Source organism: Ambystoma mexicanum, chromosome 3p (genome assembly GCF_040938575.1).
Source record: "Ambystoma mexicanum isolate Mex_15411 chromosome 3p, UKY_AmexF1_1, whole genome shotgun sequence".
In the NCBI taxonomy this organism is placed as follows: domain Eukaryota; kingdom Metazoa; phylum Chordata; class Amphibia; order Caudata; family Ambystomatidae; genus Ambystoma; species Ambystoma mexicanum.
This window is the reverse complement of record NC_090925.1, coordinates 562,844,016-562,862,906: the sequence shown is the minus strand read 5'-3', so window position 1 is coordinate 562,862,906 and position 18,891 is coordinate 562,844,016. Positions and strand designations below refer to the sequence as shown.

General features: G+C 43.6%; 1 protein-coding gene across 3 annotated transcripts in view; it reads right to left on the bottom strand.

Annotated features, from left to right (window-relative positions):
* SULF2 (sulfatase 2) overlaps positions 1-18,891 on the bottom strand; it is a 747,920-nt gene that overhangs the window by 68,413 nt on the left and 660,616 nt on the right. For all 3 annotated transcript variants that reach the window (XM_069651282.1, XM_069651284.1, XM_069651283.1), the window contains exons 12-13: positions 16,171-16,417; positions 5,765-5,861 (exon numbers count right to left, since the gene is read on the bottom strand). In XM_069651282.1, the coding sequence (XP_069507383.1) occupies positions 5,765-5,861; positions 16,171-16,417 (344 nt within the window). The remainder of the gene's footprint in view (positions 1-5,764; positions 5,862-16,170; positions 16,418-18,891) is intronic.

Sequence of the window (18,891 nt, the reverse complement as noted above, 5' to 3'; positions counted from 1 at the left end):
GCCCAACCCTTCTATGAGGGGATTGAGATTATCCCCAAAGAAGATGTGGAATCAAATTAGTCCATTTAAACCATGTTTTAATCATATATGGATTTTACAGTGGCTCACAGCGGAGTGTGCCTCATTGTACCCATAGAACATACAGTGCCAAACTCCACAGAAAGGGCCCCTTAGCAGCTGCCTCAGCAGACAGAGACCTTTCAGTAAAGTGGGTGAGTGACCCTGTGATCCAAAGAACAATGAGGAAGGATTACTCAAATAATAACAAAATGCTCTTTTATATTGTGCGTCACTGCCCCATCTCATATACAGTACATATTCAGACTATTCAGCATAACGGAGGACTCGTCTCCCGTAAGAGAGCTGATCAGCACAGCACACATGCAGGGCCTCTTAGCACACGCATGACACCTCCACACATACCAGGTACTTTACAGTGGCTCACAGCAGAGTGTGCCCCTTTGTACCCCTAACCCATAGCTTAGAGGGGAACTTCTTCACACACTCATGTTCGAGTTTTGGGGTTTCAATTTGGGGTTTAATGTGTAGACAAACTCCCCCCACCACCCCCCATCACATTTCTGTAACTATTTCAGAGTCTTGGTTTTCCAAATTGGCGATTCATTGTTTTTTAGTTTTTAAACTGATGACTGGGATAATTTTCTTCTGTCATTGAGGTGTCCTGTCTAGCAAGGAGTACGTGTGAAAGGGCAGACTGAGCCCAGCTGGGGGATGAAGGGATTCCCAAATGCTGCTGCCTCTGAGAAGCCAGTTGGTTTGGGGTCAGGGCCAGATACATTGTAGGGTTCTGATATGTCAGACCTACCCCACGGGCCTTAAAGTATTTGACTGTCAGAAAACCAGAGGCAACAACTGGCCGTTAAAAATGTTGCATCCGGTCCTCAAATTTGTGTCCACACTATTTAGCCTACCCACTTTTGCTTAGTTGACAAATAGGCAACACCCTACTTTCATGAAGTTTTTGGACTACCACCCGCTCAGAGAGCCGTCCAAGGGGAAATTGATCTCACAGCAGCAAAATGTGACCAGTATGTTGTATGTTCTGGAGTAACATAACAAAACCATCACAGAGTATCACATGACCGATTTTCACTAAATCACAAGCATTATGTGTGTGGCATCATTCGCAAATGCATCATAAAAAATGAAGTAACGAAACGAGGGAAAACACAAGAACTAGAGCGCTGGAGGACACGAGGTCTGAAGCCTGTTAATAGCAACATTTTTCATTTTTAGCTGAGTATATTTCCTTCACAGAAGGTGTCTGTGTGTCAGGGTAGGATGGCAAGAGAAAAGCATTACCAGTGGCGCAGTGCTTGCCCTTTGCTGCCTGACGGGCTGGAGTCTGGACACAAACTTACCTTGCAATGTCAAACTAATTATCTCCCCAAGCAAGGCCCGTAGTGTTAAAAATCACACTTTGCTTTACTTTAGTTTCGATTTGCGACAATTGACCGAATTTAAACGGTCAATTAGGATATATATGCGGGGGGAAACACCCCGCAGCCCCCCACCCAATCCAACCCCCACCCCAACATCCCTCCCAATCCCCTTATATTATTATTACACCAACCCAACACATAATATATATTAAAATGACCATACGGTCAATTGTGCAGAAGGTCAATTAGGACCCCTATTATTCGAAAAATTGTGTCATTCGAACAACTGTAAACGAACAATTCGGGTAATACCTAACTAAAGTAGGCTCCTCATCTGACCAGCACTATGATGAGACCACCACCAACCACCCAAAAAAACACCAGTTGCTTCCAAGGAAGCTAAGGTGAGGGTCGTTTCGTTTGTGCAAACAATGTAAACTCTCTGCTGGAAGCTAGCCCTGTGCTGTAACATTTCAATGATTGAAGTCCCGAGTCATCTACTCAGTCAGCACTGAGAAACAAAGTGCGTTTCATACTTATCAACGTTGTCAAATTCCCTCGCTATGGTGAGTGAGGACTTATACACGAAGGCGAGTATTATCGTTAGTCTTCTTTATCTACTCAGCAGCATCAAAGGAAAAATACACTTAACAAGAAAATGTAAGCACATTTAAACAGATTTCAGAGAGCATGAAATGCAGTGACTCAATGACCCGTAATGTCTGTACTCCTTATCCATTGCCCCACAACATGACCCATGACCTTGGCAGTCCCCCTACTTTCAGAGAGGGAGTGACTATGGGAATTTAATGGAGGGGCAGGCCAGCCAGGGGAGTTATTTCCGGAGCATGGCACGGTGGCCTGTGCACCCCCAGCTATGAGGCACGCAGGCACAGCATGCCCCTGGGAGGCTTGACATGATAGAGATTTTGCAATTCACCCTCCTGCGGCTTTCAGAGCACGGGTCTAATGGGTTTCACTGGCAGCTGAGAGGGGAGTACAATTGGCAAGCTGTCAGCCCGCAGACACCACATCACACACTCCGATCCTTAGACCAGAGGCCACTGACCCTCCTGTCCTGTAGAGATTACACAGAAAACAATGGTCTTATCTCAGTTTATAGTCAGCAGCAGAGCGTCAAAGCAATGCTAATAAATAAATAAATAAATAAACAAACTTGCATCACGGCTAGGCCTGTCTGACACACACAGGCACAGCGGTGTATCCCATTTTGTGCACTTGCAGCACTTGACTTTTCTATAGTATTAATGCACAGAGCTTGTAGGCTCTGCACACTTGGGGCGCAAACAGCGCAGTGTAGGATCGTGTCTCTGCACATAGAGACGGTCACTCATTTATGGGGTCCCGCTCTGATGGGCACACGCAAGTGCAGAGAGGAGCCCTCTGCCAGGGGTGGCCTTGGCCTGGCTTCCCCACAGCAGAGCTTCAGCCAGTGGCCAGGTGTGCAGTGCAGCTCGGCCTTAGCACACAAACAATAAAGGGGCGCTACTGCCCTGTGCCCACCCCACCATCCGCTTCCCTTCCTAGAGGGGGCTCCCTCTCAGCTCTGCTGGCAGGTGGCCTGCAAAGCCCAGCTCCACTCCCACGGTCTCTGGACAGCCCCCCTGTCTAAGAGCGTGGAAGGAGCTGAACTGCCTGGCACAGTCTGTATTGCAACTGTGCCAGCAGGTCGCAGTGTTCCACCTCGGATGTGCCCCGAGGGCAGGCCTCAGTCAACCAGCCAGCAAGACTATGCACCGAACTAGCGGAATGCCACCCGCACCCACCTTAGCAAAGCAAAGGAAAGGACTACACAGCAGGGGCATCGCATGTGTGGGTCAATGGCACAGGGATTGGTGTAAATGTGAAAACAGCACACAGACAAAGGGCCCACCCCCCAAACAGCTGTGCAGTTCATACATCCAAAAAACAAACGTGTATCAACGCTTTCCAAGCACTTCACAAAGCCATCTATCCCCTTCCATGAGGACTCGAACATTACATGTGGTGTAGCGCTGCACATTGCATGTGCTTCCAGGGACAGATTCGAGAAAGGCTAAAGCAAGAAAGAACATTAGACATGTGCTATAAAAACACAAAGCCACTCATATTTACTCAAGGAACAAGATCCTCGAGCAAAAGATCACACGATCTCCAGATAAGCATTTTGCAGCTTACCTTATCGGCATCGATGATCAATCTTCCTGACTTGCGGCTTGCAAGTTGCCATTAGGCCTCATGAAGCCCGGGCCAGCTCCCTGCAGCCTGACCTGCTGACTGCCTGCACTGCCAGCGCAAATGGGTGCCCAGGAGGCCCTCATGCGCAGGCGTGGGGCAGGCCCAGCCCAGCTGCTGGTAAGAAAAGAAATTGCAGCGCCTGCCTCGGTCACACTGGCGGCAGCCAATTCTTGGCAAACCACCCAGGCGGAGCCAAGGCAAAATCGATGCGATCTGTGCTTAATGAGGTGTATCCTTCCGCTCAAAAAGAGGCCCGACAGGCGTGAGGCCTACCGGGGGATGTCCCGGTGTCCCGGTGGGGCAGTCCAGCCCTGCGGAGCAGGCGCAGCTGAGTACAATCATGCTACAATCTCAGACTTCCCGAAGTGCAGATCACAAGCAGTGCACCATGGTTAACCAGCCATAGTTTTCCTACCGGGTCGCAAATTGGCCTTGCAAATGACATTAGTAATAGCATTCCTACGTGATATTTGGCGCTAAGCAGAGAGGCCCACCCTCCACGCCCAAATGAGGTCAGCAATGGAATACGTGTTTGGCAACATAGAAAGGAGCACGTGGGGCAAAAGTGTGCTTACTGGACACGTGGTAGTAGATGGTTGGCAGCTCTGTATATGACATGAGCAACAGAAATATATAGAAGCTAGAATGACATGCAGAAACACTCTGGGTCACTCTAGAGCCGGAGTCTGCAACCTTTGGCTCTCTGGATGTTTTGGACTACAACTCCCATCAGCCCCAGTCGGCAACGTCAATGGTGGAGGGTTATGGGAGTTGTGGTACCAAACAACCGGAGAGGCAAAGGCCCCTCCTCTAGAAATATGCAGTGCTCTGCTGAACACAATGGTGATATATGAAGCTAATCTAGCTGGGTAGCTCAGTTAGTTAGAGCGTGGAGTTGGAGCTGATAACGACACGGTTGTGGGTTTGATGAGCCAAGGGATGAGATCACTATTCTGGCACCAGAAAGTGATTGCATTTCACGTATGGTGTCTTGGAAATGAACTCGAAATGCATATACATAAACTTTACAGTGGGGATAGTGGGACAGAAAGTTAGTCGACACACGTCATAAGCTAGTAAATCAAGTTGTGAGCTGCTTCTCAGAGTTCAACCTGACTGATTCTGAATTAAAAGAATACTGGCGCACTCATAACGAATGGCAAGACATGAAGTCATTGATGCAAGAGGAAGTCCTTGGCTGGCTTTCAACATTTTCTAGATAGTATTGGTAACCTAGCCTTCTGATTGGTACTGTGTGCGAGCCCTAAAGGTCAGCCATCAAGAATCTATATCAAATACAGCACATGTATTCTCAAGCCTTTGCTTGCAGGAGATGTAGCTGTGCTGCAAGGCATGCTGGGAACTGGCGTCGCTGCCCCAGTGGAAGGCGAAGCAAGATCTTGGACACAAGTGAGATCCCACTCAGGACACAAGCAGACTCCAGGATTCTCACTGGAACTTTTTAGGTCCGGCTCTTCTAAAAGTTTTTTTTTCTTTTTCTAGACAATCTGCAGGGGTCAGATCTTCCTTTCCTCAGCAGAAGAACATCTCAAAGCTCCCCCAGACAACGGCAAATAAGGGTGGGAGCTCCTTGAAGTGGACACGACCGATGACTATAGCAACTGAAGATGCCAGCGTGAGACGGGCATATACTTGATCACATTCTGCATGAGGGGTTTAGTCTGTGTTGTGTTTTGATGGCCATCCTAAACTGAGGAGCGGTGGCTTCAGCACACTGTCTGGGTATAATATCTGCTAATGGTCAGGGGCCTCCACAGGTTGCCCACCACAAAGAATGAGTAAGAGTTATTGTTGAATTCAGGTAGAAAAATGTGTTGATCTTTGAAATATGATGTAAAGATGTTTTGGTCTTTAGGAAATCCTGCTTTTCCCTAGAGAACTGCCCAGGCTGGCTCAGTATTTCGCTGTATGCTGTATGTCTCTTATTTATTCCGCGCCATCATGCCCCTTTGGTGTCGAGATGTTACTGCACATTATAAATCCAATACATACAACATAACTACCCTCAAGTCACACTGGCCAGCAGGAGTCAAGACATGTTCAACTGATTCTTAAATTCCCATCATAGCATAAAGAGCTCAGGGTCAATGGACGTCACTCACCTCATGGTCAATGTGAAGTTTATGATCTTTCCAGGCCTGCAGGGACTTGTACAGATCCATGTCACACTGGACAGTGTCATTGGCCAGGATGAAGCACCTTCCCCGTAGCAAATAAAGAAGAGAACAACAGGAAACAAAATGGTGTCAGAATTAATGGGGACTATATAGAATCCCATTTTCATCCTCTTAATTTAAAGATTAGACTGCGTTTCATTAACAGATATAAGACACAGATTTTAATTGAAAAAAAACACAAGGCTTATACTTCAGGTAGTGTATCAGATTGTTTCTGTGTAAGACCTCGAGAGGAAAGGCCCCTTAACAGGCAACCCAACTAAAAACTTTAAAATTGCTTATGCTGTGACAAACAGCGTCCGGTTTGTAGGAGCGCTTGCACCCCCGTTGCCGCACTCTCAGTTTAAAGTTGTACCAATGCTCGTCTCCATTTTTTTAAACCACCCCATTTCCTTGTTTTCAACATTCATTTGAAAGACCCCTTATTCTCGAAAGCAAGGAGTCTGAAAACATTTACAACACCCTGATGCTTGAAAATTTCCCCGTTTATTGGACTACTTGTCTTCACATCACAGAATTGCTTCACTCAAGCATCTTCTGAATAAAATGTGCAAGTGTGCATGCATTACACTGTTCCAGGCTTATTTGGTGCAGGCATTTAGTGTGGAGAATGAGGGCTTTGGAATTCTGGCGTTTTACCAGTGAGCTGATACTTGTCAGGCAAAAGGGCCATTAGCACTCTTCATTTCAGACTTGTCAGGTGTCTTGACCCACGTTCAAGTTATTATGCTGCAACATTTGGTGCGGTGGGCTTAGAAAATCCAAGATGGCTGAAAAGCCCACATTTGCGCCAGAATCCAGGAAACCCGCGCAGTTTTTGCGCACACCAAAATGGTCGCCTGACCTGCCACCCACCAGTGCGAGCGTGATGGGCCAGAAGCGCCATGAGTGAAACGTGGTGCCAAAGGAAAAACAGCAGTGCCTGTTAGCTCAGAAAGCGCTTTGAAATCACCTTTGTTTCTCTGAATGAAAGCTCAAAATGCCTATTTCAAACATCGCAAGACATTCAAAAATCTTACTGAACACCAGCAGACGTCTGGTAGAATGAAGTCTTGTGTGCATACCAAATCTGGAAAGATGAAGAGCCTAAAATAATGTCCATAACAAAACTGGCTGAGCTGTGGATGTCAGCAGTTTAAGTGAAATTGGACTTAAAACCACTAAAATCGAAATGTTTAAAATAAATGAGTGACCTACTTTTGAGTGTCACATAGGTTGCAACTGTTTAAATGTCATAGTTTTGAACTTAGAATCAGCGTTCTAGCTGCATGTGTAAAAATTGTAAGTTTGATTTGAATGAAGAAAACTGGAAAAAAAGTGACATTTTGCTGAAGCCTGGCTTGAAGAGATTGAATTCTGCCCGGCAACTACCCCCGACAGGAGTTGAAACTTGCCCAGCAACTGCATTCCCAGGCCTGGCCTGTCTTCTCCTGCCCCCACCAAAAGGAGATTACACCTCTCCGATTGAATTAGAGGAGGGGTACCTGGGGTTGCAGGAAAACAGAACAATGAACTTTCCTTGGCTCAGGCAAATGCTAAATTAGGGGTCGTAAATGGCTTCCTCTTGGAAGGAAATGGGAGGGGCACTGCCTCTGGGAGCCAACTGAGCTGGAGGCGGGGACAGACAGAAATTCCCCCATGTGCTTTGGAACCTAAACCACACCCATCTGGGCCAGAGCATAATTTTAAAAAGATGGATAATTCATAGTACTGAAGTGTCCAAATTATGTAAATAATATCATTATTCCTGTGATTTTTCTGTGCACATTTTAAGAGGTGTTAGGACTCTGTGGTATGTTCTGGGGAGTAGTAGTGGAAAATAGGGTGTTACTCCAAGTGTCTGTATGTTAGAAATCTGACACTTTATCATATGATGCCCATACTCCTTGCACACATTTGTGTAAATTCTGGAAAGGTTTAGAGGTTGTGTTCTGGATGAAAAGGGCAGAATTCTGTCAGAAGTGAACACAACATCTTACAAAGACAGGGATCGGATGGTTCGGTGCTACAGAAAATATGTTAACTGGACATATAATATTAGAAAAATTGTACATAGATAAATACGCATTTGGATCAAAAATAGATTTGTGTGCAAAGTGACAAGGGGAGTGCTCTTTCTGTATGCTATAAAAATGACACCGGATGACTCACAACTCTGTTCTCCAGTGAGAGCACAGAAAATCTGCTAACCTATCAGGATCTTCAGAGGGTTGGGCATAGAAAGTCAGCCTTCCCACCTACTTTCAAAAGACATAAAAAGGACCACTGAAACCCAGGTAGGAACATTCACTTCTCACTTCATACCGATTTCTTGCGAAGCGCTTTGCCGGGAGACTCCAGACTTCAAATCCAGACAGATCCAGAGACCAGAACTTAGAATTCAGACTCCAGAACTTGAAGCAGAGGGGCCAATCCACAAGCTGAATCCTTTTCAGCAGGCCTCAAAATCTTTTGCAAACTATTCAACAGCCGGGCGAGCTGTTTGATTCTGGCTAGAACCCTGTGCCAGAACCATCTCCGGACCCAGAAAGCAGAGCTGTATCCAGAACCGCAGTTACAGAAGACCCAGACCAGACCGCCGTGCAGTGCCGAGTGCCAGACCCAGACCAGATAGCTGTGACTTCAGAACCACCCGCCAGGAGTCCAGTCCAAACCTGACCAGACCTTGACGGCCTATTTCAAATTTATAGTGTGCGTACTCAGCCAGAACTGTGCAAAACCAATCTCTTAGTTTAAAATAATCTACTTCAAACCATTTCAACTTATTTAGAACTGCAAAGAAAGTGTGTGTCCATTCTGTGATTCAAACCTGTGAAAGTGTCATTTGCCATTTGAATCTTACTTTATTTCTGAGAATCTACCACCACTACATCGTCCGTATCTTTTGAACCATACATGCTAGGAACGAGATTTAACTGTCATCTTGAAGCTAAGAATCTAAGCTTCCCAACAAGCTTAATTTATCCACCTGCCAAAATCGCTGTCTTTTGCTTGCAACTGCTGAAATCCGTTTTCAACCTGCTAATCCCTCATGAATCAATGATAGTGTTGACCTGAACCAATCTTAAGTAGCTATCACCTACTCTGAATCTCCTATAGGGAATTAAAATCATTTTTAGCATATTTTCACTTCTTTGTAAATCACATTTAAAGTATTGTTGCCTGTGTTTTAAAATCATCCCTGTTGCTCTAAGCTTGCTAGGGGGGAACTGAATTGGTATTGCATTTGATTCTATTCCTGAAAATTGTGTGCTCTCCTTCCCTCTCCTTATATTGCATAGGGCGGAGTGAATTGTCAAAAGAAAAAGTGATCATATTATCTCTTGTGGAAACCATCTCAGTTATTTCTGTGCTGCATTCTTTTCCATCATTGCATTTCTTTGAACCCATAAAAGCATTCTCAGCTACTTTATCCTCTCTATACCAACTCCTAAGTAATTAAAAAAGTGTGCTAGTGTAATATTATCCATTGTTGATCACTGTCATATTCATAAGTGTGCTATCAAATATTAATTTATTTATAAAGGTGTGACATATATATATTGTTTAATTTGTAAAATAAATCTTTTAATTTGCAAAACAAACCTACTTCTTGGCTCAATGAGGTCAGGGGGATTCAAAGAGAGGGGTGCTATACAAGGGTTTATCATCCAGATCTATGAACTTGTCATAAAAATATATAAATAAGGGCTTCCCTTGGGCATCCCAGACTAGGCACTGACTTAGTTGAAGTGCTGAATTGAAGTCGCTTAACAGACTTGTGTATTTGTATTTGTATTTATTGATTTATTAAGCGCCTTACGCCAAAGCGCTGTACAATTGAACAACATAATACATAAACAAACAATAACAGCTGAAGCAAATACATAGTGAATCATTCAACAAAAACAGTGAAAGGAGCAATTAACTGAGGGGGATAGGTAGGGAAGGGGAGAGGGAGAGGATGGTAGGGGAGTGGTGATGAATGGTAGGAGGAGGGAAGGGGGGAGGGTAAGAGGGGTAGCTAGGAGAGGGGGGAGGTAGTTAGGGGAAAGAATAAGGAGGGGGAATAAGGAGGGAGGAGGAGCTTCAGGGAGGGAAATAGAGGAGGAGATTTGTTAAGATTTCAAGGAGGCAGACCTCTGTGATTTACACACCGAAATAAAGCACCCTTTTCCTCATTTTTGGGGACGAGAATGCGTACCACATGGCAGTTTAAGTGCCACCACCTGCATGTGCAGTAGGCGCTGTGGGGACACAGGAGCCAAAATTGTGCAACGTCTGCATTTTGGGGCTGCCGCAATGGCCGGTTATCATCCTACCCTTACAGACCCCAGAGTGCAGAGAGGTGAATGGGGAATAGGGCCGTGCTCCGGACCAGAGTCTGAAGTAATCTCTTGACCAGGACGTCTGTATTCAGCTTGCAGGTCACAGCTTCGAACGCAGGTGGGCAAACTCTAAATCGACTAGAATTATATTATTATTATTATTAGTTATTAATAATACTTTTATTACAACTAGCCATTGCTAATAATAATACAGTTCCATAACAATGCTACCATTTTTTAAAATTTTATAATTTGCCTGCCGGTAACTACAGCTATCTTGACCCAGAAATTACTGCTACATTAAAAGGCTGCCCCAATCATGAGTTGGGCGGAATGTATGCAGGTTTACCTCCAGCAAAAAGCTGGAAGTAAAAATCTCCTCCACATTCCACCCGTTTTTATTGCTATGAGCGCGGAGCGCATTACACCGGCGCTGATAGCGGCAAAAAAAAATATTGGATCCAATGGACTCAATGGGGAATGGGGATTAACCGCCTTACCACTACTCATGATCTGGCCCAAATTGTGCCAGACCTAGTAGCAGTAAAGCTATTTGCCTTGGCCGTATCCCGGCGGATACCGCCAACCTCGTCATAGAGCCCAAAATCATGTACTACCCGTCTATCAAACATGAAGCCTCCAAGAGAAGACACATTCTACTGCATCACCCCCTCCAATATCCTGTTTTACTTAGGTCCATTGACAAGTGGAACACTATTAATCAGCACTTTCACAACAGCAAGCAAGCAACCAGCCCCTGTCCCTCCCACCCGACAATTCAACATACCCAAGTCTACCACCTCCAAGAAACTCTTCATCACAGATCTCTCCAACATCTAATCAGCCCTCAATCCACAATATGAAATCTATTTCTGGTTAGGATCTCTCTACCCTATGCATATTAATGTTATCTCTATTCCAGGGAGCCTTCCAGACTCAGACTATGCCAGACCCAGATGGCCTAGTCAACTGCACACTCATCACACATCTACTCTTGCTCGGAGAGATGTTTGTGAAACCCATTGCCATTCAATAACGTGATCATATCAACAACCAGTATCTTCCTCATGATTGCTAACTTGGATGCAGACCTTGTGGCTGCATCAAAACAGCAACAAGTCAGATTATGGATGACGCCCTTTTCATCCCTGTCACCACTTAATTCCTGGTCATGCTCAATCTATCCCCTTTGATAACGGTGATCAGTCAGCTTTGTTTCTCAGAATGCCTAGTATTCGATGACTGTGTTTTTCTGTGGCATTCCTTGTACTTCTCCAGTCCTCATCAAATGATGAAGATGGGATCCCCTAGATCCGAACACCCCTCTGTGTCATGTAGAGATACTCAAGGATACAGTCACTCTAGTTGGCATCTTTCTGGAGCCAGTGGAAGGGGTGATTGTTAACCTGGTATTCAAGATTTGAAGAGTGTGCTAGTGACCCTGAGGTTTACCAGAAGGCGTCCAGGGTCAGACATCCAAGCATTCAAGGTCTACGCTGTACTCATGCAACCATAGATGTTTTGCACCAACCGAAACCACAATGGCTACACTCAAGAGTGTACTGTCATAGCAGGAAACTGGGAGTTGCAGGATTCCAATATTGCATGTGCTCAACCATACCAAAAATTATTTCTAATTTTCTTGAATTCACCATAAAAACCTCTACAAATACATGCTGGGATTTCTAATGTATATGTATAATAATCTAATAGTGTGGATAATAGTGCATGATTTAATGATTTATATTTTTTAATAAGTCTGAGAAGTTTAAGGATAGAGGACCAGTGATTGATAGTTTGGAAAACATTAACGTTTGATGATTGAGATCTAAGAATTTAAATTATTGAGGAGACGGGGGATTGAAGATTAATCTATGGAAGAATTGATTATTGGAAGAAGACTTAATGATTTGAAACATTGATGATTGAAAGAGGAGTAAGGACCAATGATTTGGACCATGTACTAAGCAGATTGAGGAGTAAACATTAAAGGATGTGTAATAAGGATGCATTATTCAAGATTTTGAAAAAAAGAACTAAAGATTTATGATTATTGAATAACCTTTGGCACAACTGACTTACATTTTAAAAAAGATTGAGCATCCAACAATCTAAAAATGTAATGTGACAAAAAGATCAAACAAAATGTGTTATTTTTCTCTTTAAATGCATACTGCTATCCACACAATTAGATTACTGTCATAACAGACCTGTTTGGGGGGATATTGCATCATTTTGTGCTCCACTACGCCCTTCCATGGTTCTCTTTTTTGGCTCCTCTCCATATGCTGTTCTTTTTGTGTTTGGGAACTTTTATAACACCTACTATACACAAACATAATTCCGTGATCATTTGATAATTTATTGTACTGTGTCTGTTTACAGTCCTGTCGTTGTGGCCCTCCAAATTGCTGACAGTATATTACAAACATCTAACTGTGGTGTCAGTGCACCCTCACTGACAGGAAGCCCAGATTATGGGGAACAGATGCAGTTCCTGGTGTCTTGTACTCCATTTTGAGGAGAAGCATCCTGATGCACTACTCTCAGGCAATTATGATGTTATACAGAATAGTACAGTTTAAGGATATTAAACATCACCACTGATGTCTGTGCTTGGCCTCATGCTTTATAAGGCACACTTGTCCTTTTGTGACTCATAATAGCCATAGACTATTTGGTTCAGAGTGCCTTATTATGTATATAATACCAAGTGCTTTAAGTGTACAATTATATTATAATCAACTAGTTATGATATAAAAACTAATAAATTATACTGGAAAAGTTTGGTTCTAACATATGCACAATCTGCATGGTAGGCTCTTGCGGGGTGCATTCAAAGGTCCTAAACAGAAGTCCCTTTCACATGAACAACAGGATTTTAAACACTGAAACAAAAACGGCTTGGCCTTTGGTTTTTTTCAAGTAAAATTGAAGAGCCATGTGGAAAATGGACCTACCTGTCATTACCCAAGGAAAAGCAGCATTTTAATTTACAAAAGAAGGAGAAATCAAATATCCCTGTCACATGGAAAACAGGATTTTTAAACAGTGACACCAAAAACGGCTTGCACAGGTGTGTGCAAATAAAAACAGTTTAAATGTGAAAATGTATCATTGCTAACAGAAAAATGTCAAGGAAAAGACATTATGTGTGGATTGACAAAAAGTAATTTATATTATGTTTCACATACCAAATACCAGTGACATTTGAAAAGCCACTTTGTTTTCATGGAAAAATGTCAGCCCGAGGCAAACCCTTTTGCTGGCTGTGGGCAAACTTCACAAGGAAATCTCATATTCCCAGTCTGGATGTTGCATCTCCCATCTAAGTACCAACTGCAATAAAGTGTCCTGCTAAAGGCGTCGAAATTCAGTGTTCTACAGACTTGCTGGCTCTGAAGGCATTGACTGCAGGGGAAGTTCCCCTTGGTTGGAGCATGACTAATATGAAGGTAGGAGGATGGCTATTTGTCCCACATGAAGATTCACAATTGATTTAAAAGGACCATTATCATGTAGGCCTTTTTCTCAGAAATCGTAAGGCAGATTGTCTTCACCCATGTAACATTTTTTAGGTAATTTCGAGGCGATTTTGAAGATTTAAAATTCATCCACCTGCGACTAAGGTAACTGTAATGCTTAACTAAGATGTGTTTCTGGCTGATCTGAACATGTTCCAAATGTGAGAGTTGATGAGTGAGTGGAGAATAAAATTAGGGCTATGGGTAATACCTTACATATTCATAACGGTTATGCTTTTTATGGAAACAGCAGAAATGTGCCACAGGGCAACGCTACATGGTACGGACCTGGTGGTTTGCTTATCTAATTCCCCATGATGAGCTGGACCAGAAAATAGATATTATTATGGAAGTTGCTAGTAAAATTATGAAGCTGTGATACACAACTAGGTTTTGCCAACAATTAGAAAGGAGAACAAATGGTGATTACAAATGGGAATTGCTATATGGTGCTCCACACCCCTAAACCAATCCTGACTTGAAGGCTGGGTTTGGGAGGTGAGAGAAGGATAACTGTCCAATCATACTTGCAGGAATTATTGCAGGGTACTTCCCCAAGATTGTAAAATTGGTGGTGTCATCTCTGCTATATAAAGGGAACTGCACTAGAAGGAGGGAACACACAAGGGACACACAGAAAAAGACAGACAGAGAGACAGAGAAGGCTGCTGAAACTTACCATCTGACAGCTATAGAGAAACACCTGAGGAGATTGCTGAGAGTGCATCTGGGTGGTGCTATTTCTAGGAAGGCGTCAAAGCTGACTCGGTCTTATGGTGGAGAGGGGGAGGCCCTCTTTGAGAATGGAGTGACCAGACCCCTGCCCTATCTTTCCAGAGTATCCTGAGATGCAGCTGGCTTTCCTGAACTGTAAACAGAGGCTTTCTATGTAAGTAGAAATGAACCAAAAGGTGGGGGAGTTGGCGTGCCTTAAATCTTTTCCCTTTATAGTGGGAAAGGGGTGGGAGAAAACTGTGTAGATCCTTAGCCTATTTAACTAAATATATTTATTTAATTAATTCCACATTTGGCAGAATACTACGGATGAATTTTGCTAAAATTTGCAATTAACAAAGCTCACTTCCCAGTGTGCACTGAAATCTATAGCCTATAATTTAATTGGGTAACCCCTTTGTCCTGCTGACCCTACTTCTTTAAAGAAGAGGGGTGTCTTTGTTCTTAACTCAGTCCAACCTTTTTATCCAGGTTCCCCAACACAGGCCTTTCAGTGTGAGGGGGGGAGGTCCTGAAATCCAAACTTCCCCAAATCATTCCAATTTTTTCTGTCTGACTTCCCCAACACAGACCAAAGAAGGGAGGGGTTTGAAAAACAAATCGCTAAATCACCCTGTATTTATTTTAAACCAAAAGTGTGGCTGAAATCATCATTGCCCTATGTATTTGTACCAATCTTGAAATCCTACTGCTAGACTTTTAAGCCCTCGGGAAAGTCAAAATCACACTACCGGATAATTGCTTTGGTTATTGATCAGTGTAATTATTTCTTGAAGTGAAATTTGCAGAAAGTGCAGAATTGTGGTTGTGTTCTTTTCAACTCATTTTTGTGATTAATTTATGCTGAGAGAGGTTGATTGTGTTGTGCCACGAATAAGTGGTGTTTGAGATTCTCGTGGACATTTCTATTTGTTTTAATTCAAATAAATACCAATATATTTCCCATACACCGGCCTGGTTCTTGGCTCTTTGTTAGCTCACGGGAGAGAGATACAAGGGACATAATATGTGTCTGAGATGGGGCTAAAGAAAATAATCTGTTCAGGTTTGTTGCAAAACCCCTTGAGTGGGGAGGGAAGAAACTCCCTGTGTTGAGGGTGGCTTCTCAATAAACTGTTACATTCTGCTTCACTGCTAACCCCAGCCATAGTTAGTCTTACAAAACATGCTGCTTTTTATGCCTATTTTCACAATTAACCCACGAATCATTCCTGCTCCTTGCCAGGGGCCAGGGGCCTATCCCCTCTCATGGGCCATCCCCACCTTGAGGCCCATCCTTGTTCAGTGTTCCTTCCCTTCGATAAGGCTTATGCCTCCCCAAAAGGGAACATTACTACCTGAAGGCCCATAACACTTCCAAGGCCCATCTCTGCTCCAATGCCCATCCTGGTTATAAGGCCCTACTCTGCCTCTTGGCCCATTCCTGCCCTGAGGTCAATTTCCCCCCAGAGGCTCATTCTGCCATAAGGCACAGCCACACTCTGGGGTACATTCCTTTCGCAAGGTCACTCCACATCCCTGCAACCCACTAAGGTCAGAAATATGGGAACAAGTAAAATGCTGATTCATTTAAAACATTACAAATAAGTCGTTTTCACTTCATTGCTATTTTGAATAATCGTAGCAGAACTTATTACATGTTTAACTTTTTTATGTTAGCGTTATACAAACTACCCTCAATATGGCACAGCATTGCTGTGCCCCTTTATAACGGCTTATAATGCATTACATGTGCACTATTCTTTACATAATCATAAGTACGTACCTATGCGTGACTTTAATTGAACTAGGCACGGTAAGCTCATTGGTCAGGCTGCCGCCACCACTGTACTCCAGCATGTCATTGTTGCTCTCCGCTTCCGTCACTTCCCCTTTCGCCGTGTACCTCTTGGTAATATTGCGCACTCTCACTGGCTGGTATTCGTCTTCCAGTCCCATGCTATACATGTCACCATCCAGTTCAATGGACACAGACCGAATGGAACGGTTGCGCGTGTAACTTGGCTTGTACTCTAAGAGAGAAAGACAAAGCAACACAATAAATGCCGATGTTGTTCATATGCAAAGCAGCCGTGCCATGAACTTCCCGCTGCACGGTGAATGAGCTGCGTGTCAGCTGCAGCTGTCCTTCTATAGCGATTGTGTCGGTGGCATCTTCAATTGACAGATGGATAATTGGCAGGATATGCAAAGGAGATGGGTATTGCAGATGGACGTATAAAGCTCAAACCAAAGACCGAGACTATCTTATTATTCTTTTGTCAAATGTTTCCTTTTGTTTAGCTATGCTCTTAATATCCACTAGGTGGCAGCAGAAGCCAATGCAATAAACACTCAGAAGCATTGTAATTTTAAAACGTATTAGACTTAATTTCCCTTTATGTGCTGGGAGAATAAACAATTGTTGGACGTTGCACAGCGAAACTATTCAAATCATGAGTTTCTTTTCTGGACTTGGGACACTGCAGGCCGTGTACGTGTGCCCCTCTAAGAACCCCCGTTGCTGAAAATCCGGGCGAGCAGGATCCCGCAAATCGATATAAAATTCAAGAATTCCTGAAAAACAAAAACACTCGCCTTCAACGTCCTTATGTCTGTTAACAGTTAAATGCTATTAATCTCAGAAATTATATTGAAAGTGTTAAATAAATATCTGTAAAAGTCTATGGACATCTGTGTCTTTTTAAAGATTGGATTAATAGTGATGGGTGGGCAGAAACAGATGGCGGTAATCATACCAAATCTGATTTTACGCTCTCAATATTGCATTCTTCTTTTGATTTTGCCTTACCCACTGCTCAGAAATCCTACTTTTCTGAACGTACACTTTCTCTATCTCATCACCCGCGTCTACGCAATATCCTTTCTCCAAAAGCTCCTGATCCTTCTGCTTTCTTGTTCCTTTCGTCTTCTGATTTCACAAACTGCTTTCCATCTAAAGTAGCTAATCTCCATCTGGCTTTCACTCCCCCTCCTTCTCTTTCTTCTTCTCCTTCTCTTCTTCCATTATCTTACTCTTTTTCATAGTTTTTTTCCCCTAACGGACCAAGATACTTCTGCTCTCTTAAGTCATGCTCCTCCTACTGCTTCTCCTTCTGACCCTCTTCCTTCTCCTCTGATCCCCCAAGTATATCTCCATCTTCTTCCCTGTCTTTCTTCTCTTATCAATTCCTCTCTTTTACAGTCTTGCTTTCCTGCGGCTTTTAAGCATGCGCTTATTCTCCCTATTCAAAATAAACCCTTTCATGATCCGTCTTCCCCAGCTGACTCCGTCCTATTTCTCTTCTACCCTTTCTCTCTAAAATTCGTGAACGGGCCGCCTATACCCAGGTAACCCCTTACCTGAGTCTTCATTCTCTTATTCCCCCTTACAATCTGGTTTCTGCCCGTCTCACTCCACTGAAACTGCACTTCTTCGTGTTCCTAATTCTGTACTCAGAGCTCGTCACTCTAGGCTTTCGGCCATTCTGATTCTTCTTGACCTATCTGTGGCATTTGGTAATGTGGACCACTCACTTCTTATCTTGTTTCTTTCCACTTTGGTTATTTCGGGGTCTCCTCTTAAATGGTTCAGCCCCTATCTTTCGCAACAGACTTCCTCTGCCACTTGGGCTGGGCACTCTTCTTCCTCGCCTACTCTTCTTTATGGTGTTCCCCCAGGCTCAGTACTTTGCCATCTCCCTTTTCCCTCTATACTGCTCCTCTCTCTGCTCTTAATTCTTCTTTTCATCTCTCCATTCACCTTTACGTTAACACACCCAAATCTTTCTCTCTTTCTCTTCTTTTGATTCTGTCTTGCATTCTACTGTTTCAAACTGCCTTTTAACTGTCCAGAACTGGATATCTTCTCATTTTCTTCATCTCAATCCCTCAAAAACTGAGGTTCTGTTCTTCCCTTCTTCTACTATTTCTCCCACTCCACCTGCCTCTTTCCTTCCCTCCATCCACTCTTTCCTTTTCACTCTCAGCGGGCAATTTGGGCGTAATCTTTGATTCATCCTCTCTTTTTCTCTCCATATTTCCTCTATTGCCTGTTCATGCCGTTGTGCTTTGTTTAACATTTGTGGTCCTCGTACTTTTCTTTTCACGCCACTAAACTTCTTCTCTTTTCCCTTGTCTTTTTCATATTTATTGCTCAGTCTCCCTGCATGTCCTCTCTTCCCTCTTCGTTCTATTTATAACCCCTATGTTCGCCTTCTGTTTTCTTTACCCCCTCAGGCCTCTATTAAATCTTCCCATCTTTCAATCTCACTACTTCCTTTTGAATCCCGTCTCTTGTATCACTTTCTTTCAATTGTCTTCAAATGCACCCATGTCCTGGCACCTCCCTACCTTTCCTCTCTACTCCCATTCTATGTCCCCTCAATCATCTTGCAATCTCAGAATCTATTTCTCTTGACTGTTCCTAAACCACCTTGTGCCTCATCTCGTTTCCAACCGTTTTCTCTTCTGGCCCCCAAACAATGGAAAGCTCTTCCTCTTTCAC